The 25058-nt window shown below is 38.8% G+C and overlaps 1 protein-coding gene across 35 annotated transcripts in view; it reads left to right on the top strand.

The window, feature by feature from the left end:
* The first annotated feature begins 388 nt into the window (after positions 1-388).
* LOC136840220 (homeobox protein cut-like) overlaps positions 389-25058 on the top strand; it is a 518427-nt gene continuing 493757 nt past the window's right edge. For 32 of the 35 annotated variants that reach the window (XM_067106808.1, XM_067106809.1, XM_067106807.1 and 29 more), the window contains exon 1: positions 422-1241. In XM_067106808.1, the coding sequence (XP_066962909.1) occupies positions 1098-1241 (144 nt within the window). In that variant the 5' untranslated portion in view covers positions 422-1097. Of the gene's footprint in view, positions 1242-25058 lie in introns of all 35 variants that reach the window. The other 3 variants (XM_067106785.1, XM_067106793.1, XM_067106806.1) reach the window with 3 other exon arrangements.

Below are 25058 nucleotides of genomic sequence, written 5' to 3'. Positions count from 1 at the left end.
ATGATGAGCGGGTTCTGTGGCTGGGGACAGACGAGATGAGGTGGGAAGAGGGTGAAGGGGCACTTCGAGAGAGAAGGTCAGGGGCATTGTGTGCGTGTAGGGCATGTTATGTATGTCGTGTCTGTTTGTGTGTTTACGTTTTGTGGTGATGTTGATAGTGGTGCGGTGTGGTGTAGGCGGGCGTCGTTGTGAGCGAGTAGCAGCGAGGTGGTGTGGTGGTGTGATACATGGTGGCAATAAATGAGAGTAAGGAAGACTGTGGGTGTGTGCCTATCGCGCTGGAGTCAGCGCTAGAGCCAATGGGCGACGCAGGGGTTGAGTGGGCGGGGTGAGGAAGCGCCCCGCCTCCGCCGCCAGAGGGCAGCAGCGGGCGACACTGAACGAGGCAGTGTGAGCGATCGGGGACCAACAAGTTCTCCCCAGTCTGAGGGAGGCCCTCACGCAGCGCACACAACGCCGTGTGCCGCCCCGCAGTCCCCGCTGCTGTGTGCCCCGAGAGTGTGTGTGTACGAGTGAGTGTGTGACAGTCGGCGGCACCCTTCGAAGTGCTGTAGTGTTGGTCTCAGGCCTTGCGAACACGGCCCTAACCCATTCTACTACTACCACAGTGCATTTTGAATGACCTCGATGGTGGGTGGGTTGTTGATGGTAGTACGTGCTGTGTTGTATGTGACATCATCCACTTAGGGAGATTGAAGAAGGTGGTCAGGTCGATCCTCCGCCTCCACCTTTGAGATCGCCGTCTTATGATTATACTGTGTACCGTCTTCACGTTTTCGTATGAAAGCCACAATTGGTTGATACGCCCAAGACATCTTCATCTCAGGTCGTAAAAAAAAGTCGCCGTCATTTCGACCTGGCTTTGAACATGCCGCACGCCCATCTGCTGAGCTTCTGAATTTTCTGTCACTTCGCCTTCTGTTTCTGCTGGTTCTGCTGACTTCGCCTTTGCTGACGATCAGCTTCACCTGCAACTCGTGAAAGTGGCAGCGTCCGAAGGTGGTTCTGGCCCGGAGGTGGGCGGCGGGTGGCCGGGTGCGGGCGGAGGTCTTGGGTGGGGCGGGTTCACCGTGGCTCCCCACCCTCTTTTGGGTAGCATGGCGGCGCCAGGGCCAGATGCCCAGGGCGGCGCGGGGGCCGACACCCCCGGGAAGGATATGGCTGCCCTTCATAATCTTCAGTCCATGGATTGGCTCTTCAAGAAGGAGAGGATCTTCCTCCTGGCCCAGTTCTGGCAACAGGTACGTCTGTCTGTGTGTGGCATATGAATAGGATTATCCTCCTTCAGGAGGATGGAGTCGTAGAGTAAAAAACTGTAGGGACAGGGGAAAAACATCGTGGGGAAGAGTGGAGGCGAATGTGGTATTCACCTGTCCCGAGGCACTAGTGCCTTCGCACCAAAAACACGTGGCACTGCATAACAAACCTCCCATTGCTCTCATGTTTAGCTTTTGCTTGTTCTTGACGTTTCCGTTGACCTGGAGACAATTCTTAACAGTTCTTTTGCCGGAGGACGAAAAAATCAGTTCATTCCATTTTCGTGACAACATCGAACACGTTAAATAATATTAAGTCTTGATGACTTTTGTGGTATCGAAGTATTTTGTCTTTTGGCGAAATTAGTGTTGTGGATATGCTGCGAAAGTAATAAGGTATTATCAGTTCGAATGACTTCGTCTTTAGATATTTGTGTGTGGAATTTTTATCTTCCTTAAATTCTCGAATGACTTAAAAAGTGCCCAAAACAGTAAAGTCACATGTAGGAGATCATAATATGAAAGAGTTGATCATGCAAAAATAAAGATGGATCAACAGCTGTTTCCAAACATATTCATGAGTAAATCGGTGAATTGTAAGATAGTGTCTGTGCATCGAAATTTCCGTCTTGCGCTCCTGGTGTTGGGGTTGATGCTAAGTCCTGCAGTGGCACTCGCCTCGCCGATGCTAGACTCCCTCGCCTTTCGTTGGCGCTCTTTCACGATGCGTTCTGAACCGAGTGCTGTTTTTCCATGAGTCACTTTTTATTTTTGGAAATTGTCATAACTGGCGGCGGAAAGGAATTTCTCATGAGTTAGGACTTACCTGCGGTGTTACAATATTATTTTTGTCTTTATAATTTCCTCTATTCGACGGTAGTGTGTGTGTGAACGTCTGAGTGTTTCTCAGTATTTAATTTTTCCCCGCACTCTTTCAGCGAGGATTTTAATACATAACATTTCCTAAGGTTCATGACTGCTGCCCAGTTACGATAACCTTTTCTCTCTGTTTGTGGCGTTTGGTGGACGAATGACATATTTTGCAAATGAGATCATGTGAAGTTCACTAATTAGAGACATAGGGTCCAAAAGTTATTTCCTGTTATTCGTCTTTTTTATTACTCCTAGTCTGCGAATTGTCGTGATAAGCTTTTCAATTTTTCCGTTGTGCTTCTGTTGTTACAAAAATTATAATGTATTTCCATTGCATGTGCAAAAGTGAAATTACGCTATAATTACATGTAAACAATGTTCATTTTTTGGCCAAATGATATATGCAATAAATTTACTGCCTAATCATAACAAATTCTTTGTGATTTGAAAATAAGATGGAAAAATAGTCAGAAACCCCGACCGTGAACTCTGATAACTGATAAACTGTTATTTGTGGCTTTAGGATGATTTGCACTATATCGACGTGTGTCTCGAGTCCACACGCTGCAGATTATTCTTGGAGAAAAAAAAAGAAATTCTTCATTGATGTATTTTGTACCTTGTAATTAAGTGAAAGAAAAAGAAATTAAGCTTTCTTTATAATTTTTCGTTTTTTCTTATTTTTCGCAATAAAGTTACCCGTTTGCTGATGTGTCTTAAGCGCGTTATTGTCATTTATACGAATTTATACGTTGTTTAAATATTTGTTGCGAACACAAGAATAATGATTTGCAATTTAAAATGTGCGTAGATATTTGTTCTCAGTCGTTCCCGGAGACATGAAGTTCGGCTGCTAAAGAGGCGAAAAGGAAATAATTTCAACTCACGGCATGAAGAACTGGTTAGATAATAGACTCCGCCTTTGCAAAGGAGTCTCCTGTTTGTCGATCCCCTACTCTAACGCGTCGAAGTTCGTGGTTGGATTTCGCTGCCGGAGATTCCCGCAGAATAGCGGAGCGACGAGAAAGGGAGGCTGCTGCAGATCTGATTGAACAGTAGAGGAGAGAAATGGCAGAGTACGGTTGTTCTTTTCACTTGGCATATTGATGAGATCGCCACTTGCCGCCTGGAACGTATAGGAGCGGTCGAGCGGACTTGTAATATTTTGCTGTTGACGATTTTTATTTTTTTTTTATTATATTAGATGAAGTTAGTTACTGGGTTTCCGGTCCTCCCTATTTATTATTTTTCCGTTACTGCTACTATTATTTCTATACGTTGTTGAATTGTTTCCTGTCCAATAGATAAGTTTTATGTGCGTGTATATTTAGTCATTTTGTGATTCTTCTCTCTCTCTCTCTCTCTCTCTCTCTCTCTCTCTCTCTCTCTCTCTCTCTCTCTCTCTCTCTTATTTTGAATTAGTAATTGTTTTTGATAGATAGATTTCTTAAGTTTTATTGAATCCTTATGAACGATTTTAGGTAAAATTGCTGGTGTCATGAATTCCTTTGATGACAGTTATATGTATATATATACATATATTTATTTATATAAATTCGTGTCATTGTTTTGCATTAGCTGTCAGAAAGATAGTAATTATTTGTTTAATTATATTTTCTAAATTAGTGCATAGACAGTCTCACTTGATCCGGCTTTATGTACCGGTATGTATATATATAAATAAATAAATATATATATATGTATGTAAAAATATATATATATATATATATATATATATATATATATATATATATATATATATATATATTTACATATGTATAAATATATTGAAATATATTAATATATATATTTATTTATGTATGTATGTACAGTATATGTATATATATATATATATATATATATATATATATATATATATATATATATATATATATATATATATATATATATATATGAAAAACAGAAGCATTATTGTTAGTAGACCCCTGGAACCTCGTCTTTAAGAGGAATTCGGAATATTTTAATGCATAGTTTCATTACGCACAACTCTCATGATATCCACTATTTTTGTGGGAAGGTAATTAGCATAGATTAGCCTACCATAGCATGAATATACATTTCACGCGCCCATAAAATACAAAAATTGCTCCGATCGCCAAAGCATTGCCGATATTGCGACAGACCCTCAATGAGCCCATCGTTTACTATATGATGCACTGTTGTGTCAACCCCCATCAATGTTGTCCCCTCCCCCCTCTTCGTTTATAGCAAAAGTGCCAGAGGACCAAACTAGAGAGAGAGAGAGAGAGAGAGAGAGAGAGAGAGAGAGAGAGAGAGAGTACCCTACTAGCTACCAAGCGACAGGGTCCTACGAAATGAAAAAGGCCTGAGTGCTGAGAACTCATGCCCAGGCGCCAATCATAATCGTTAGCAACACCCTAACCCACCAATCATGTTGAGGAACGGCCCTCGCTCTCCTCTGCCCCGCACAGGCGTCCTGCGAGAATGCTCTCTCTCTCTCTCTCTCTCTCTCTCTCTCTCTCTCTCTCTCCTTAAGCACATGTACGCTTAACCACTCGCTCTCTCAAATTATTAGGCTCAAATTATTGCTTCGCTTTTGAATTATTATTTTTCCTCTGCCGTGCCTTGCTTTTGGGTCTAGTTCTTGTAAACAGACTTCGAGTTGCCCCTGGATCTGTTCTTGTTGTTCTGTTTTTTGTATTTTCTTTTTATATCCTACTTTTTTTACGACTTGGAGGTTTCATTTAGCGTGGGGTTGGTCAAGTCTTTAAAGAAAACCAGTAATTTGCCGTTAAGATCATCTGAGGCCAGGCAAAAGGCTGATAATTACATAGTACCTAGATTGGCCCTCAGTGTTAAATTTCAAGAGTCTTAATATTTACTCTCCTTCCCTCTCTTTCACACATACGCACATACAGGGGCAGTGTCTTACATAATTTCACGTATCTCTTCTTTGCGAAATGTGACGAGGACTTAGATTTTTTTTTGCGAAAAATGCAAGGAAAAGAGAAATGAGAAATCTGGTCTTTGTAAAATTAACACGTCTTTAGAATGTAGTTTCACTTAAATTCCTTTTTTAGTAAAACTGTATTCTACTTATTGCTATTGAGATGATGAAATTTAGTAATAATTAATTTACAGGAAAAAAATTCACTGACATCGTTTATTTCCTACCTCGTTTTGGAAGGTTAAGTAAAAACCCCTCTGGTTCTCCTGTTTTTCCCCCTTGTTTTTTGTTTCCGTGGAAGGCGTCGAAGCGAATTCTTTTCCGTGATTGACACAAATTCGTGATCGATCAGCACGAGGGGAGAAGATGATTTGATCCCGTAGTCGGTATTAATAATGTTTAGGGAATCGGCTCTCCATTCTTCCTGCACCTCCACCCGATCTCCTCCCTCCCCTTCCTACTCACTCTTTCTCCCTCTTTCTCCTTCATATTTCCCTTCTACGCTGGCACTCGATGGAGGATGAGGGGAATGGAAAGGAAGGGGAAGGGAGTTTTCTGTCCGCGGGACGGACTGGGAGGAAAGAAACTTTGCTAAGAGAGTTTTTGGGGGAATGCTGCGGAGACTAATCGGTGTTCTTATAACTCGATTTGAAGGTGGCAGGAAAAAATGTAATTCGAATATTATTTGAAATATGTATCGGTTTTATTTAAGTGTATTTTCATATTTAACACGTTACATAATATATATATATATATATATATATATATATATATATATATATATATATATATATATATAATATATTATATACATTTATATATATTTGTGTGCGTTTAGAAACTACTGGAAACTTTCTGCCAGATACTTATGTAATTTTAACTATAATGGTTATTACAATTGCATATAGTGTATGTGTGTGTGCGACATTGAATTTTCTTATTTAAATACATAGGCTCGTATTAATGCATATTGTATATTCGTTTCCTAAAATATGTATTGTATATTTTTGTTTTTAATTTCATGGAGTGCTCCAGTGGCCTTTCATTCTTTAATAATAACTCTGTGCTGTGAACTAAATTTTAAAAATTATCAGTGTATTGAAATAATTTTAGATTGAATATTGGCTGTCGTTGAAATGAAAAATTTTATTCTGCTAGAAGAAATTGAATTGACATCGAAGCCACCGATAATGTAAAGTAACTTTGGATTTTGTTACAGCTTTTTTTAAAGGTGATCACCGTTTGCCTGTAAATATTAACTTTGTAACAAATGCTTTCTGACACTTTTCACGTTTATATATATACATATATTATATTTATATTTTTATTATACATACATACATATATAATACATACATACGTACCTACATACTTCAGTTCTAGTAGCTTGAACATATTGAGTTACGAGAACACGGTGTTATATTTGAACTTCTGAACTGAAAGGATGCCAGTAGGTTTATTCAGTATTATTTTTTCGTATAGTTTACTTGCGGATTCTGCAGTTGGGAACAGTGTCTTGATATCCTTACAGATTTTGTTGAGATGAAAGCTAAGATTTGTTTGTTGTTATCATAATTATTGTTACTGGGCAACCGTTGTTTAATATGTTCCATTATCCAGTAATATGTTCCATTATCCAGTAATATGTTCCATTTCTTGATATGTACATAATACACATATCAAGAAATGGATACTTATTACTTCCATTTTAGCGATTTGATAACGGGACGATCATCACGCAAAGGTACTTATAATTTTCATGTAGTCCAGACAGGTGCAACTCACACGTATCCTAAAATGTTTATTGGTTGTTATACTTTTCCTTAACATTTGATGCTTCTTTTGGGCTTGGAGATGAAGACTATTCACCATTAATTGAAAATGAAAATTGTGAAAATGGAAGTATATCAATTTAACTCAAATTCTGTAAGCCTTGTAGCAACCTGTAATATGACTATAAATTATGTATATATGTATATATATATATATATATATATATATATATATATATATATATATATATATATATATATATATATATATATATATATATATATATATATATATATATAAAAAGGATAGATGTAACTCTGTGGCAGTTTCAGGTTTCTATTTTGAAATTACAGGAATGTCTAAAATTTCCGAATTATATTTTAAACTTCCTTTTACTCAAGATGATGAATGATGTGAGCCATACTTGTCATTCTTTATGAGTGCTTCGATTGTAGTTTAGATTTCTTGCCGATGTAGGAAACTATTTATTTAAAAGTTATTTTTTGTTTTTGTTGGATGTTGAACTCCACGATAAGTTTTACATTAATCATGTTTCAGATCAGGAGGTTTGTCAGGTCTTATCGTCGGCCGTGATATTGTATTTATTGCCACGATTTTATTGTGTGTGTGTTTTTTTTTTTTTTACAGTTTCGTAGTGGCGCTTATTGTGCCGGTATATACAGTCCGCTCTGCGATCCAAAATTTAGTGATAAATATGCGAGGAGAGATAGATATGGTTATTTATCATTTTTCTATGCCTTCGTCGTTATCGTTTTGTGAGCGTTTGGATACTTGTGCCGTCTTTGACTTTTTACAATCGCTGCGTTGCATTTGCTGTTCTAGCCGGGCAGTAACGGGTCGAATTATTAGTAGAAAAATTCCTTAAGATTAAGTCGTTTGCCCTTCTGTAAGACGCGTGACACCTAGTGCCTTAAACCAACTCAGTTGCGTTTACGATAAAGCCCAGCTAGTCACCCGGTTTAACTTACACGATTTACAAAATAAACATTGCGCTGGTATTCAACAAAGTCTGGATTTCTCTCTTTTCAAGATGGAGGTTGAGTGATCCTTTGCTTCTGAAACCGAAAATGTGATTTAGACTCCTCCTCGTTTTCAGATCAGATAGAGAAAAAAATAGTTTTATTTATTATTCAAAATATTGCAATTTATTGCAATCTCTTTCTCAGTGTACAAGCAAGTGCGAAGCCGTATGAGATGTACTTTTTTCTTTTAAGGTTCTGGAAGATGTATCTATTTACAAATAGCATTTGCGTGATGAGATTAAAAAGTATTTATTTTTACCGACAGTGCGTAATTCAGCCGAAGCAGTATTTGCATTTTTTTTTATTTTTTGCTTAATGTTAGATGATAGCAGAAAAAAATAGATTTGTTCTAATCTTACCTCATGAGTAGTTTATGTATATTTATTTTGTTCAAAGAAAACAAGTATTTGTTTCACTAAGCTGAAAAAATACTTTTTACGTAAAATGAATGAGCGATTGATGCTATAAAGTCCGGTGGTAATTTCAAGCATGTTGATCAGCTGCTGTTTGTATTTACGGTTTTAGCTTCAAGACATTTTTTACCCGGTCGTCGATTTGTATGAAATTCTCGAAGACTAAGGTATACGTCTGTATCTGAAAATTTATCTGTGACTAATAGTTGGCCATAGAATCTACGAGTTTAATGTTTTCAAGTACATATAAATTTTATTATTTCTTTTCATTAAATCACGAGAAACATCCAAGCATTTAGGAGCGCAGTCGTGAAGAATAAATAATGTATGTCTTCCTTTGTAATGAATAATCAGTCGAGTCAGTAATGTATGTCATGCTAGGTATGACGCATAAAACGCCACAGTCGTCGTTCTCGGCTCCGGCCATGTGTCTCAAATAGAGTTCTGTAGAAGCGTATAGCAGCAGCATTCCTTGGATGTGCATGAACGCGGCGTTGTAGACAGCTGTGCGTTGATTTAAGTGATTGCGTTTGCGTGATCGCCGAGGATGGGGGCGTGAACTTGTACCACTTGTGCGTGCGCGCACGTCCGACTGTGGGTGTGCTAGCAGCAGGCAGGAAGCTGTCGGGGGTTCTGTTTTGTTCCTAGGCGTCATAATGCCGGTTCTCGTAAATGACCGACAAAGGTAGGAGCGAGAGATGTGTCGATGTTCGGCGCAAGAAAGGGTCATAAAATTCAACACCGAAGAACTCCCTAATTAAACGCTTTTCAGACAGTAGCATGTTTTGTCTACTGTTTTTCTTTTTCTCCAGTTTTTGCAGTCATCACTACTGTGGTCATCATGGAATTTGGAATTTGTTGGTTGAATGGTTCATAAGAATTTCAAAGCGCACTGGAATGTTTTGGAAATCGATCGATTAAATAGTTCTGAACCATTTAGAAGGGGTTTGATATGAGTGAGTTGGATAGGGAAGGAGAGTTAAAACTGCATTTGAACTGGTCCGGGACAGTAGTTCTGTAGCAGTTGGAATTATAGACAGGGGAAATTCTGGGTACCGCTTGAACCCATTCCAAGCGGAGATGAGAGTACTACTCTCTTCTGGTCTTGTCACTTAGTATCGCTTGTTAACCAGGAAATCGTAAAATATAGAGATGAATAAAATAAAACAGAGATATGGAAGAATAAAATAAAACAAAGATATAGAATGTGTATTTAATTTAAAAGGCCAATTGTTCAACACCCCCGTTTTATATTATGAAACCGCGTGACCTCCGACGCCATCATCAGCCATTGGTCTCAGAAACCCTGGCATAACTTAACCACAAATTACTCTTCCCAAAGTTCGAACGACCCTAAGCTACACTTAATTGCCTCACACCTCCGTCGACATCACGTGGTAATATATACGCACGCGGCCCCCCTATATTGGACATGATTTTTCCTTGAAAAATTGAATTTGGGAAAATGGGAAAATCAGGCAATAGGGGTTCCATTGGGAACGCGGGAGTGTATATTGGGATTTTGTTGTTACATTATTTTGTTTTGTACTTTGACTGACAAGGGTGTGCTTTAATCTGTAAGTGATGGCACGGGAGTACTGTAGTTGGCTTAATTTCTCTCTCTCTCTCTCTCTCTCTCTCTCTCTCTCTCTCTCTCTCTCTCTCTCTCTCTCTCTCGGAGTTGTTGGCTCTCTCTCTCTGTCTCTCTCTCTCTGCACAATATTTTCTCAAATGATAAAGTTTTTTCTCTTGCCAAAGAATATCGTCTTCATACTTGCAAAGTCACAAACTGAGAAGAACGCTTTCTCTCTCTCTCTCTCTCTCTCTCTCTCTCTCTCTCTCTCTCTCTCTCTCTCTCTCTCCCCTAGTCACCCCACACGTGCTTCCCATTCTTTCCATGTTTTCCCTTCTCATTCTTTTTTATCTACTGTATCCCCCACCTCATTCTCATGCCACACACCTGTTCTTCTCATTTATGTCTGTCTATGTCTCTCCAACTGTTTTCGTTTTCTTTCCCCGCCGCTCTGTTGTACTTAAATATATGTATATATGTATATATACGCATATATATATATATATATATATATATATATATATATGTATATATATATATATATATATATATATATATATATATATATATATATATATATATATATAATTCATAATATACGCATGTGTATATTTATGTGGTGAAAAGACAACTGCCAATGCAATATTCTTTACTTTAGTTTATAACCCGGATGAGCCGCTGAACAGAAAACTTCCACGACATGAGCCGCTTCACACACCCAAACATGTTATTTGTGTTTGTCATTTCGCATACAGTCATAAATTGTTCAATCGCAATAGGTTTTCGGGTACGAACTGTCCAGCTGTTGTAGTTTGCTCTGTATTTGTTCCTTTTTGCCGTTTATTTGGCATTTGTTTGTTGTCAAATTTTGGGGGTTCTAATGATCTTTCAATATTAATTGCTACCTCCTCCTCCCTTTAGTGTTCTCTCTCTTCTTCCCCTTGTCTCTCCCTCTTTTGGTTTAATACCTGAGCTTTTACTCCCTTGCTTCGCCCTCTTCATCATCAAGACTGTATTTATCCCTCGGTTTCGATTCTCTCTCTCTCTCTCTCTCTCTCTCTCTCTCTCTCTCTCTCTCTCTCCTAATTGTCTTATAATTTCATAGTCATTCTTATTCATTTTTTATCGATGAGTGCTTAGCCGTATTTTTCAGTGCCTAAATACCTCCAATATTTTGTTGCATATTTTAAATAGGCAGCTGCTCCCTTTAATGCTTCTATTCCCGTATTATACAGAATTAGCTACATCTGTCGTATAAGTCCGCGTTTTTTTACATGCCTTGTACGTGTATTCAACTGTTCGTGACTTCGCTGTATTTTTTACTTAACCGTCATTTTCGAGTTTTATGTTTCTTCCGTTCAGATTTCTTATCGGTAATTATTTGTCATTTACCGACATCTCTCTCTCTCTCTCTCTCTCTCTCTCTCTCTCTCTCTCTCTCTCTCTCTCTCTCTGTTTTTCTCAAGGCATGTTTTCCCCTATCTTCAGTCCTCTTGTCGGTTTCCTCTTTCCACTTTCTCTTGTTACTTTCCCTTTCCATTCTTTTCCTTTTCTATTGGTATTCTTCGGTGCCTTCTATTTTCTTGTTTTCCTATCGGCCCCCAATCGCACTTCTCTTCCTCTCCACCCATTTCCCCTCAGGCCCTCCCCAACCTCATCCCCTTCCGTGTTTCCCCTCCCTTCCATCCTACCCTCTCTCCCCCCCTACTTTCCCTCCCCCTATTTCCGTCGCCAATACCTTGACCAATGATGCAAGTTAAAATGTTAGTGAAAAATTCATCGCTTAGGGACTTGCAATGTGAGGATTGGGGTGAGGGGAGATCAGGAGGAATTGAGAGAGAGAGAGAGAGAGAGAGAGAGAGAGAGAGAGAGAGAGAGATTCAGATAGGCTTGAGGATTATTTTTTTATTTCTATCTTATACTTTAGGGAATAAGTAAGGTCTCATACTTTGGGGAATATCTAAGAAAATTCTCGATAATTATTTTTCTCTTTGACAGAAAAGAGAAATTTCACAAGCTTGTTCTTAACGATAGATAAAGGAAAATGCGATGTATAAATTTAAGCCTTTAATCCATACAATATAATTATCAGATGTTTACCCGATTTAAAAAATTTATCTAGATTTTATTATTAATATGATTATTATTTGGAGGTTCAGTGCGCAAAGCAACAAGTGTCGTCAAGACGGGCTCCATAATAATATAAAAGATTCGAACTTCACTTTTATTAATAATCTTTTTTAAAATTTCATAATTTCTTTTTTATCTGAAAATGATTGCTAGCTACGGATCGCGTCTTAGTTTGGCTTTTATTAGTATTTTTCGGTTAAACTTATTCTTTTAAGAGGGGATCTTTCTCAGCGGCGTTTTCTTGTTCTTGGTTCGTCGTTCCACCATCGATTGATCTGCCTTTGTGTATACCCCGGGCACCCTTTTTCTTGCCGTTGTTTTTATTGTTCTTTGAATTTCATTCATTTTCTTCTCGTGTTGTTGTACCTATTTCCGTATCAGTTATCGTGCTTGTCTCCTATTTCCTTCCTAAATTACCCTCCGCAGCGACTTTTTTTTTTTCCGGCGATATGCGCCGTTGGTTGCGCTTTTCGCGTGCATCTCGTTCTTGCCATGGACAAAAATACCGGAAAGCGCTCAAGAACGCCTCCTTCGGAAAGTGTTCTTTTCCTCAATTTTCCCACATGTCCCCCATAGAAGCCTTCATCTCCGTCATTCATACGGTCTTACATTTTTTCATTCTCATTCATTCTCGCAACACCCTTCATCGTCTTCTTCTTCTCCTTTTTCCATGGCGTGTCGGAGCTGCATCTGCTGCAGGGACGCTTGGGAGCAACAAACAGGGCGCTGCTGCTGCTGCTGCTGCTGTTGTTGCAAGACCTCCTCTTCGTTGCAAGAAGTGGAAAAGTTGCCACTGGATGAATACGGACATGGGTGCGCGCTCACTCAGACGGGACAGTAATAATCGTTGGGAAGGTTATTTTGATTTAATTGTTTATTTACATAAATTTATAGTGAATAATTCGGTGTTTTAATTTTTTTTACTTTTTGTTGCAAAATGGTCAGATGTCGAGCTATTCTTATCAGGTCACATGTTGTAATAAAAACAAAACTGGCCGTTTAATTCTCCTGCTGTAATATGACGAAAGCGTTGCATTGTTTTTGATCCTAAGACAAAATCTCGCAAATCAGTAAGTGTTTACATGACAAGATGATACTCAACACCCGCCCATAATCTGGCATGCAAACATAAACAGTTCCCACACTTGCGTAATCATTCATCTTACTGGAAAAGCGCAACAAAGTGCATTGTTAAACAAACCCCTACACTGAGAAGAGCAATAACCCAGGGCTTGAGGATGAGGCCATCAACTGGACAATGTCCATATATATTATGTAGAACATTCATCCTTCACTTACCATTATCATTCACTGATAGAGACCCTTTTAAGCTAACTCTCCCCCCTTAATCTCCCACTCCATGACCAGCGTTCTCCGTACTTTGTCTCCCATCCTCTATCCTGCCATAGGTTCAGGATAGTTAGGGACCACCACTTCTTCGTCCACAAGTGAGACAACCAGTAAATATGCACTAGGGACTCTGTAGGGGTCTCAGTGAGGCATCAGTATTCCTCAAGGGGCAAATGGGCGCCGAATATGCTTTAACGAATATTCTGGAGCCGCATCTCATCGACTGTGGCCGGTGTGGCTATGAAGATATTACATTTCCCGTGGTGTAGGACTCGGTGAAAAAAAATATTTTCTTTAAGCGTGTGTGCTTTTAACAGTAATAGCAGTGTATTGCATTTTTTTCTACTTGTGAGTAGTATCGATCTAGAAATTTTTATAGATACTGTTGTACTTCATTGTAATACGTCAACATAAGACTGTTCACGATAAGTACCTAAACTTTTTTATATTCTCTCTCTCTCTCTCTCTCTCTCTCTCTCTCTCTCTCTCTCTCTCTCTCTCTCTCAACACAGATTCCATGGGAGAGCGTGACTGTTGCTAAGACTCATTTCCACTTCGGTATTTCATTCTTTTCTAAAAAGTTTTAAGGAAAGTTTCAAACAATGTTGGCCGAGTCCATTGACGTCCAATTCATCGGAAAATGCCTGCAGAGACTGTCGAGTGAGTCGAACCAGTTATATCGACGTGTATTGTAAAAGAATCATACCAGTACACAAGCACGCACACGCAACCACGTGTATTGATATATATATATATATATATATATATATATATATATATATATATATATATATATATATATATATATATATATATATATATATATATATATATATATATATAAATACATGTATTGATATAGTAAATATGTTTAAATATTTGTATATTTGCATGACCCACTAAGGTCTAGGACCGTTTTATTTATGCGTAGTTATCCGCTATTTTTGCTTTTAGTGCTTTAGATACGATAATCTGATTTCCTCTGACGGATGATTGTTGGTATCAGATGACTTCCTGAATCGGCATTGGGTATTTGTCGCAACGGGATTTTCTAATTTCGTGTGTTCCGATGTTGAGGTGGCTTTGTGTTTCGTATTGATTTTTTTTTTTTTCACTGATATCCTGTAATGCACGTGAATGTATTCTGTGTGTTTTTTCGGCATTGTTATATTTTCTTGAGTCTCTTTAATGTGGATATTAATGAGATTGAAAGTAATATAGGTTGTACATCCAAATAATAAGAGAGTTACGGGCAGGAGGCTTTTTTTTTTTTTTTTTTTTACTATGCTTAAGCATGGATCCCTGCCTCTTAATTAGTTCATAATATGTACTTTTTTTATGGTGGTTGAAGGAGACGTAGGGAGAAGGCGGTTATCTTATTTTGTGAAGTTTTTTATATCCCTTTTTTCTGTGTTGGGAAGGGTAGGGTCGGCATGGGCTACATGTATACAGGGTAAAGTGGGATAACCATTATTGATCAGCGGTAGGCGGATAGACTGATGGCAGGCTGATCGCTCATTTGTAGACAAGTAGACAATCGACCGCACGACCGCATCCTACGGTCGATAACTTAGTAGGCGACCGCTTATTTTTTTCATCTTCAACCTTTTTTTTTCTTTTTTGTGACTAAACCTATACCCTAAGTTTTTATGTCCATAGTGAAAGAGATAATGAGGGTCTTTGTTAAAGTGGTGTATTATGGAAACACGACATTGTGGGATATACATTTTTGTTATTTCAATAGCATTGTTGGCCTACTCTTGATGTCCTGATTATCATGCCGCCTCGAAATAGCTCCGCTTCTCTGTAGGATTAATAATGGACCAAGGAGGTGAAAGCATAAATCGATTGCCATCAATGGAAGCTCGAGATAACTTTTTGCATTTTTTATATATTTTATTTTTTTTTTCTGTTTTTATTCCCAATCGTTCATCTGGCGGACGTCAGAAACTGACCCCATCTTTATCACATGTCGGTATATCGTTCTAATTACAAAGTTTGGGTTTACTGGAGTTTTAATACTAATCTTGCAGTTTTAGTGCTCTGTTTTTAGGGGCTACGACAATTGAAATTACAGGTCGGGTCTCATTAAATACGATTGATGGAACTCCCTCTATACACGCTCATGCTCGCCTCTCTCTCTCTCTCTCTCTCTCTCTCTCTCTCTCTCTCTCTCTCTCTCTCTCTCTCTCGCAGTTGTATGTATACCGAAACCCCTGCGCTAATACTTCTTATAATCTGGTGTACATTATGTATATGCATAAATTGTTGTATCGTGTACATCATACATACAATCAATTACGTATGCAAATACGGTCCAATCCAGAAATGCACTTAGCAACGGAGTTTCCGCTTCTGCCATGAATACATTTGAAAATTATCATATAAACATATTGCCAGCATTCTTTGCGGAGCGCCGGATGTAGATGCACATAGCATCGCCTTTATTATCTTATCGGATAGCCACCCCATAAAGAATTCCACTAAGCCTCTGTCAATCGTAAAGTAGAGTGACGCGAGTCGATCTTATCTGGCGGGTGGTCCGGCAGCTGTGGAAAGCAGAAATGCACTATCGATTTGGAAAGAAGTGAAAATATACTAATGAAAATGTTATTGGAAGGTATTCCCACGTTTCCAAGCACCGACGGATCGTCCGGACGCATTTGCAACCCAACAGAACCTTGAGAGTTAGTATCGAATGCAACGTCTATATATATTTATATTACCGTAATGAATCATCGACTTGTAGATATTCCTCAAAGAAATAAAGAGAGAGAGAGAGAGAGAGAGAGAGAGAGAGAGAGAGAGAGGAGAGAGAGAGAGAGGTGAGACGGATGTAGCAGTGATATTAGCTTTTCCAAACGCTTCCTTCTCAACTGCCCTCCCTTCCTCACTCGTCGATCGACTAAATGTGAATAAATAAAAACAGGAAGATAATACTTAAAATGATAACATCTACGTGTTCTGTTATTGGCAGCATATTGACGTGTATTTATACCAGGGGGGGGGGGTAAAGCAAAGGTGTTCGCTTTTATACACCCTTTCTTTTTTTTTACCTTTCTTTCTTAAATACCACCCCCACCCCCTTCTGATAGTTTCGTCTGCTCTGCGTTCCTGTACGAACGTCAACGGAACGTCTGGCGTCGTTGTAAAATGTTTAGTTCAGTTTTATGATCTGCTCCTTCGCTATTGATGTGTTTTTCCTGCAGTTATTGGTGTATCACTTCCTGCTTATTTGCATTCGTAAAAATTTGCAGTTGCCGTTTTTTATTCTTTAGATTTGAGCGTTTTTGTCATGTATTTTGCCTTATGCATTCTGCAGTGCATACGTTATGCATCTGGATAAAATCACGCCTGCTTACGCGTTTGTTAATACATTGCATACATTGACTGTGTTTGTCTGTTAATTCATGAAATAGGTATTAGTCTAAGACTAAGAATTTTCCTAGATTTTTGCCATATATATATATATATATATATATATATATATATATATATATATATATATATATATATATATATATATATATATATATATATATATATATATATATATATATATATATATATATATATGTTTATATATAATGTGCGTATGTGTACGCGCGCGTTCATATATATATATATATATATATATATATATATATATATATATATATATATATATATATATATATATATATATAAATCAAGCCCTACCCTACCCTCCAGCAAATTCGTAGTCGCTAACAGAATTTAAATTATGTTAACTTATAAGTACTTAGGTATTATTTAAACACAGTGATATCAGAGTTAATAAGGAACATATCCTCGTTACGAATGCTGAATATCGCATGCCGATTGCGCGTCCTTTGATGAGGATTTTCTACATGTGAACTGTGCTTAATTATGGTTTGGGCGTTTTAGTTATTTTTTTTATATTTGTTTTTTTAAAAGGGTTTGTTGCATCTCATATTTAAAAGGCTAATTCATTATATTATTGCGGGGTTTTTTGTTCATTGCATTTTCAGAAAAAAATAAAAACGGGAACTATTCACTTTTGATACTACTGAATAGCCATTGTCCGGGTGTTTGTCGGACAAAGGAAATTAGAATTTTCAGTTTCATATTATGATTTTTTTCGTGATGTAGCATAGGTCTGGGTGGCTGAAGAGAAAACACACGTCCTGTGTGATTACAAGTGTACGCATATGTTGGAATTGTACTCGTAGTCTTATGTGATTTATGTATGTTTTACAAGTTGGAAAAATAATTTATGTTTGGCCAGATTTCCTCCCAGTTTTTTCATGTACAGAACAATGTGCTATTAAAACCAATAGTTTTGTCTGTGTATCTGTTTTTCCATTATTATTATTGTAACTGGTGTTTTAGTTTTACAGATGAATGATAATTTACTCTGTTGTTCGAACCTGACATGAATACAGATAATGTTTCTGAGACAGTGTGCGTATATTCCCTTTCATAAGTGAGCACGGCGCCGTGCAAGAGCATATTCACCTGAAATGACAACTAGGACCGAAATAACCTGATGATTTTCTTTTTCAAGCAACGCTGCTACATATCGCGAACACCGATAAATGATTTATATATTGCAAAGCAATTACGGCAAGGCGCTCCTCTCGCCTGCAGGCTCCCCACCCACCACCCCCGACCCTCCACCTCCACGACGTGCAAGATACTAAGACAGACAGGTGTTGTGATCAATACATACCTGCCAGTTTCCTTAGAAAACCAGCCAATAACAGTATAGACTGACACCTGAATAGCCAATTAAATTACAGAACTTCCCCCTCGAGCGGCCTTTCAGAATTCGAGGCCACAGATAGACGGCGGATGACCGACACCCCAAAAATTTTTGTTTCATCAATCAGGGATTTTGGAATTGGCACATGTGGGTAGAAGGACCGGGAGAAACGATCTCTCTCTCTCTCTCTCTCTCCTCCTCTCTCTCTCTCTCTCTCTCTCTCTCTCTCTCTCTCTCTCTCTCTTTATATATATTTTTAGTGTTTGTGATGATTGCCTTTATACCCTATCTCCCATTAGGAAGGTATGAATTAATTCTTGGTAAATTGGAGAAGGATATCATCCATCGATTAAACTAAATTAATTGCCATAGAATTGACTGGTGTAAAGAAGAAGAAGAGGACGAAGAATCGGTCTAAAGCATTAAGTTTTCTGGAGGCAATTGAGAACTCCCGGTTCTCCTCTCGTAGATGGCGCTCTTTTTTGATAATTATTCTTCAGCTAATACTTTGATTATAGAGCGGATATAATTATTTATCGATTCATATTTTCCCGGTATAAAAGGGACCTTCTTTTTGATCGCTGACCATTCATTAAACAGTCGGTCTTTAGAACCTTCCTTCTCCTTAACCCTAAAGCGGTCTCCCAGACGGAGGAGGAGGAGGAGGAGGAGGAGGAGGAACAAAATTTTACATATTTACCGTAATGGTAATGTCTTTACGCATTTGATAAGTTGATTAAGAATTTCAGTAAATTTTAATTAAAAATTATGCGGAACCGCGATGTAATTATTTGGTACGAGTGAAGAAAAACAAACGAAACACTAAGAAGAGAGAGATTAGGAAAAAAGGAACACTGGGGAAGGCTAAGAGGAATTGTTTGAGGGGAATAAAGGTGGCGGGGAAAAGAAAAGAGGGGAAGGGGGAAAGGGGAGGGATGAGATGGAGGAGAGGACGGAGAGATTGGGGATTGTCTAACGATTAAAGGGGACCACATCAATATTCCAATCACTGGCTTCATTCTGGCATATTAATCAACGAAATGGAGGCGAAGGGGGTGAGGAAGGAAGGAAGGGGGTTATGGGAGAGAGGGAGTGACTCTAGGAAGAGGCTGTGTGCGCTTACAATGGCCCTGCAATTGTTATCTGTTGAGCTTCTTCCTTCGTCTTGTGCTCACATTCTTCTTCTATCGTCTGCCTTCCTTCCTCCCTTTCTTTACTCTGCCCTCCCCGTCGACTTCGACCTTTTGTCTTTTTTTTTTAATTTTTCCAGCCTACTCTCTCTCTCTCTCTCTCTCTCTCTCTCTCTCTCTCTCTCTCTCTCTCTCTCTCTCTCAGAGGCTTCATGACGCGTCCCCTGTTGTTATTATTATTATTATTATTATTATTATTATTATTATTATTAATGCAACAGCCAAGAATTTGCTAACGAATTCTTTCTCCTTCTTCGTCCTCATGCATAGTTCAATTAAAGCGATTTGATTGATTATCGAATTTGGCTACTTAGCCATCAATAATCTGTCATGAGCTTGTCACAAGCACAGAGAACAGGAACGTCGGAGAGAAAATGTGCAAGTCCCTCACACTTGGTCTTTCTTCATCGGGGCGAAAAATTACTTGGGAGACTTATGCCTATATGTGTGTGTGGCTCTTTGCGCATCTGGGTTTGGGATTTTGTCCCTAACATTTTTCTACAGATTTTATTCCGTTTGATGGTAATGGTTGAAATATTTATTCACTGTTTCCAAATATTCATTAAACTTTATCACAATTTTAATCACCGATGGAAATGTTAGGAAAAAAAAAAAAATTATATATATATATATATATATATATATATATATATATATATATATATATATATATATATATATATATATATATATATTTATATTGTGTGTCTGTGTGCGTGTGTAATGTTGTTACTTTCTTATACCTTCATATACACAAAAAGTTACGCATATCTCTTATTTTTTATATTTACGTTCATTGCCAGTTCTGAAATCGTGTATTCTTTTAATATGTGTAGTTTCAGTTAGCTGACACTAGCCAGCTTTATAGATACAACCATTTCGTCTTAGACTGAAAAAAACATAACGTTTGTTGACAAATGCACAATATAATAATAATAATAATAATAATAATAATAATAATAATAATAATTATTATTATTATTATTATTATTATTATTATTATTATTATTTTATATATATGCTTCCCATTAAAAGCGCTGACTCTAATTAAGAACAATATTTGCGCTCCGCAATTAGCCACTGATGATCGAAGTTATGACATTGGTAATTACAAAATAAGACATTTCAGGGCCACCTTTGAAGGACTACTGCTGACGTGCGAGTTCTTCCTTCTCCCAAATTAGTAAATTACCTCTGACATTACTCGGAAAGAAAGAAAGAAAAAAAAAAGCGAAAGGTATTAAAACAAGCGAAACGGTTTAAAAATGTTTCTTTTGCTCTACGGCGTTCATTCTGACATTCGAAGCTTCTTCGCATTGTGTGACAACAGCAGTGATGGCCAGCCTTTGACATATATTTATGTATATCCTTTCACTTCCTTCTGTGAAAACAAACGCGACCCTATCTCCTAATAATGGGGTGGCATTTAAGCCCGACACCGATCCTCTCGCCGATGAGCCCATGAGCTTATTTCATAATCGTCTCGCCACACACATTACACCCTTAGATACTTGCGGGGTATAACACACTCATGCCCCCTCACCCCCTTTGGTATCGATTTGGTCTATTGATTATAATCCTTTGACCTGCTGCTCGGAGGGTGTGGTTAGCCCCCTGGGGAATTCTAACCCCCTTTTATAGACGCCAGAAATACCAGATTTTTCATCAGGTTATTAAAACTAACCTTTGAGGACGATAGGATTCCGTTTTTGATCTTCCTGGGAGGTTCGAGTTGGGGCAGGGGGTCATATTCACCTCTCAGCCATACCCCCATTTCTTCTAGCCCCTTCTATCCACCACCCCTCGATTTATAAGGGATTTGAATCCACACGGTATTTGTATAGACCCCCCGAACTGGGTGGGAGTTCTCCCCTGACTATAAGAGAAATAAAACTATCAGATCATAAAAGAGGCCGGCGTCTGGGTGTTTGATCTTCCCAATTCTTCTCGGTTTCTAATGTTTTATGGATTCCGATTTCGTAGTGGCTGGGGAATTCAAATCCATTTGCTAGACGAGTTACAGGGACTTATTCTTCTGCTTCTTCATCCTCTTGTCTCTTATTTTAATAGGGGATCTTCACAAGGAAGTTTCCGCTTGGTCTCTTCATCTGTTCGGTCGGAAGACGGCGGATGGATGGACGTCCCCTTTGCTTTCTTCCCTTTTTTTATTTCTTCTTCTAGATTTTCATTATGTCTTGTTGCCGCAGTCGCTTTCAAATGCAAGTAAATTCTGCTTTGAAATTTTTAAGCACTTTGGCAACAATAAGCGATCACCACCATTCAAAGTTAAGGTTACACGCTGAAGGTCAAAGGTTCAGAGGATATTTTTTACAGCAAATTATTGACGTTTCTTCTTTTGATGCGATTTGTATAACTTATAGACAGACGTCTCTTGTTTCTTAAACTTTGGGATCCTTTGAAGTGACATCCTGTTATGGGAAATATATATTATTGTTTGTTCTTCGCCTTTATTGTTGCACGACTTTGATGAAATTGCACTATTGATTATTGGCATTTGCAATATCGCTATCTCCCAGCGCGGTATCGATGCGGTGTCTTCAGAAAATAAAAGAATAATAGAGCTAATAGGATATTCTGCATTAGTGTATACGGAATTGGTTAATAGCCAAGCGGGGCCTAATTTTGTCATAAACCCCCTTTTGTTTCCCGGCCACCCTAATTCAAAGCCCCCAGGGGCTTTGCTAGGGGGTGGGGGTGTTACCTAATGGAAGAGGGCCCAGGTTCGTCAAAGTCGGAATTCTACTTAATTAGTCATAAAGATTCGACCATATGAAATTGGTTAGTTAATGCCATCTCGTCTCGAGGTTGTTCTTGTGTTCGTCGGCGCGGTTGCAAGAGTGTGTCAACCGGGGCGTCTTGCACACGGCCGGTTTCGTCGTGAGAAATGGTCTCGGGTTCGCCCTTAGCGTAAGAGCGGCAGTTATTTCTATTGGATCTTAAAGCTTCTTTTCCACTCCTCCTTACCCTTCCCACCTATAAACTTCCCGGCTATGCCTTTACTCGCTGTTCCTCCCCCTCCCCTTCCACCTACCCATCCTCCCCCCACTCCTCCTCCTCCTCCTCCTCACTAGGGATCCATGCCGCCCTTACTTTCCCGGGACGCACATCAAGTTTGTTTAACTAATGAGTATTTTCTGTTCCCGGCTTTGCTTATAGGTTTAGATAACGCAAGGCAACGCAACATTCACCTTTATCGAAGAAAGGAAGGAGGAAGGCTTTAGGGTAGGAAAAGGGGGGAAAAAGAACGGGAGCAAAAGACAAACGAGACGAGAAGAAGCGAAACGAAATCGAGAGTGAATAAATAGCTCTATTATTAGTAGTAGTATTTGGAAGATGATGAGCGACCTCATTAGGCAAAATCTGCGATCAGTCATAGTAAATGTTATGCGTTACTTTAATAATGCATTTGCTTGGTAATACTGCCAGTTGATGAACGGCGCACCGCCCCTCTCTCTCTCTCTCTCTCTCTCTCTCTCTCTCTCTCTCTCTCTCTCTCTCACCGACGTATATGTCCGTTGAAGCCGTCTGCTGAAATACTTTTAGAAGCCTTTATTTTGTTGCGGTGATGGGTTACTGGGGTATCGTGCCGATTCATTACAATACCTATATACACAAGTACGAATAAGTGTATATGTGAAATAATCGCGGAGTCGTTTAGTTATTTGGCCTCAGACCCTGATATCATTACTTTGAACGAGCACCAGCCAATTGTCTGGTATTTTGTTGCAATTCAGCGTCGTGCTTGCACGGGTTCGGCCGAAGCAGAGTATGCGACCTTGCGGTTTACCGGAGTGTGCAATTATATTCTTTGTTTTCCTTTGACAATGATGATGATGTTATAAGTCTGGTGATTACTCCGTTGTTTACGAACTCCAAATGTACTGCGATCTTTGCAACGTGAAGGTCTGACCCAGGAGAGTGCCTTGAGAGGCTGATATATTGCTTTAAGTGCAGAGTACGATAATTGCAGTTGTTTGAGGTGGTTTTAACCATTGTGCAAATGAATAATGGCGGTAAGGAAATACTCTGCGCGTCTTGCGGAAGTAGGATCTCTGTACTGCTTGTATGAGGACGCGTCTATTAATACTGTAGATGTTAAATTGATGGTTTGGAAATTTTACTTCAAAAGAGACCCTGTCTTTTGTTTAATTCGCGTGAAGTGATCTTCAGTGGTATTAGTAATAATGCTAGTGTATATGCACTGAGGTGGTAATTTTAACATTTATTTATTTATTTATTTATTTATTTATTTATTTATTTATTTATTTATTGGTTTGACAGCGTTCAGTATTCAGTACTTGTTTTCTAAACTTCAACTCACAGCGGTGTTTGTTGAACGTCATCAATTTTTAGCAGAATATGAAAGTTTAGCTATAGTCATCAATTGTTGATACTGACGTAGGCCCAAAGGAATCTTTGTTATCACTATTATCACAATTTTCTGTAGGGAAAAACCTATAGAAATATTAACGTCAGTCCTTAGGTCTACACTGTCATTAGTTCCGTCTTCAAGAAACAGTTGTCATCATTGGTGGTGTGAGGCTTCGGATGTCATCGCAGATAATAGTCGGAGTAGTCCAAATTCATCACAGCATCAATTTGGATAATTAATGTTAAGTCATCCTGATTGTCACCATCAGTCGTTGTACTCAGAAGTTATGTCTGACGTCACTTAGACGTCATGAGCTGTCATTACGATCTGTCATTCCTCCTAGAATGTCCTTCCCCTTCCCTTCTCCTGCTCTTCCTCCTCCTCCTCCAGGAGTTATTCCTCTATTTCGCTCCCCCCACCCCTCATCCTTTTGTGTTTATGTCATTCCTCCATGTTTGTCTCTTCTCCCTCCCCCTCCGCCAACCTTTCCTCCTCGATCACACTTTTGTGTGTGTGTCCCCATCCGATATCCTCCCCTGATCTCACCCCACCAATTTGCTGTCTCCCGGGGATTTGAGTCCCCCTGTCCTGCCGAAGATATTACTGTCACAACAGCATGGGTCGCAAGTAGCCAGCGGTCAGACATCATGGAGGAGGAGGCCTCTCGTACTTCGCGGGCGCTCTTCTTCCTCTTGTTGTTTTGTGATGGTGTTTTTGGTTGTTGCTTCGAACGCTGGTTTCGGTGAATTGTTTATTATTCGTGGTATAATTATGATAAACTGGACATTATGGGTGAGTGATTGGAAAATTATTTTTTTAGGGAAAATAATTTAAATGTCAGTGTTTGCAGTTTCACATGATTGATTATCATTCTCCAGTTAAATTGTTACGGCCACTTTTTTTTTTTTTGTCCTGTAGTATCGGCCTTTTCCAATTTTGAATGAAGAAAAAAAGTGAATTGGCAAGCGACTGGAGCGAGTCGTTTTGGAAGAGGCTTATTGGTTTTTATGGGAAATGGATATAGGTATAGCTCTCTTAAAATAAAGACTATAGGCATCGGCTGTTAACAAAAATGGAAATGGGGACATAAAAGGAGACAAACAGGAATGGGAGAGCAAAATGAAAAGACAGAGATAACTGCGGTAACTGAAGGCAAAGAAAGAGAATCTCTCTCTCTCTCTCTCTCTCTCTCTCTCTCTCTCTCTCTCTCTCTCTCTCTCTCAGGATCGTATAGGTAGGGACGAGTCCCCAAATCGCCGTCCTCAAAAGATCCTCGCAGTGCCACGATATTCAAAGAGTCCTGGCATCATTATCTGTGCATTACCTGTGGCCTGCATTATCATTCGACGGTTTTCTGGAATGGAGTCCTTATTAGTGAGGACCCAATAGCA

This window comes from Macrobrachium rosenbergii, chromosome 7 (assembly GCF_040412425.1).
Source record: "Macrobrachium rosenbergii isolate ZJJX-2024 chromosome 7, ASM4041242v1, whole genome shotgun sequence".
Taxonomy (NCBI): domain Eukaryota; kingdom Metazoa; phylum Arthropoda; class Malacostraca; order Decapoda; family Palaemonidae; genus Macrobrachium; species Macrobrachium rosenbergii.
The sequence above is the reverse complement of the archived record's forward strand: the minus strand, read 5'-3'. Positions and strand labels throughout refer to the sequence as shown.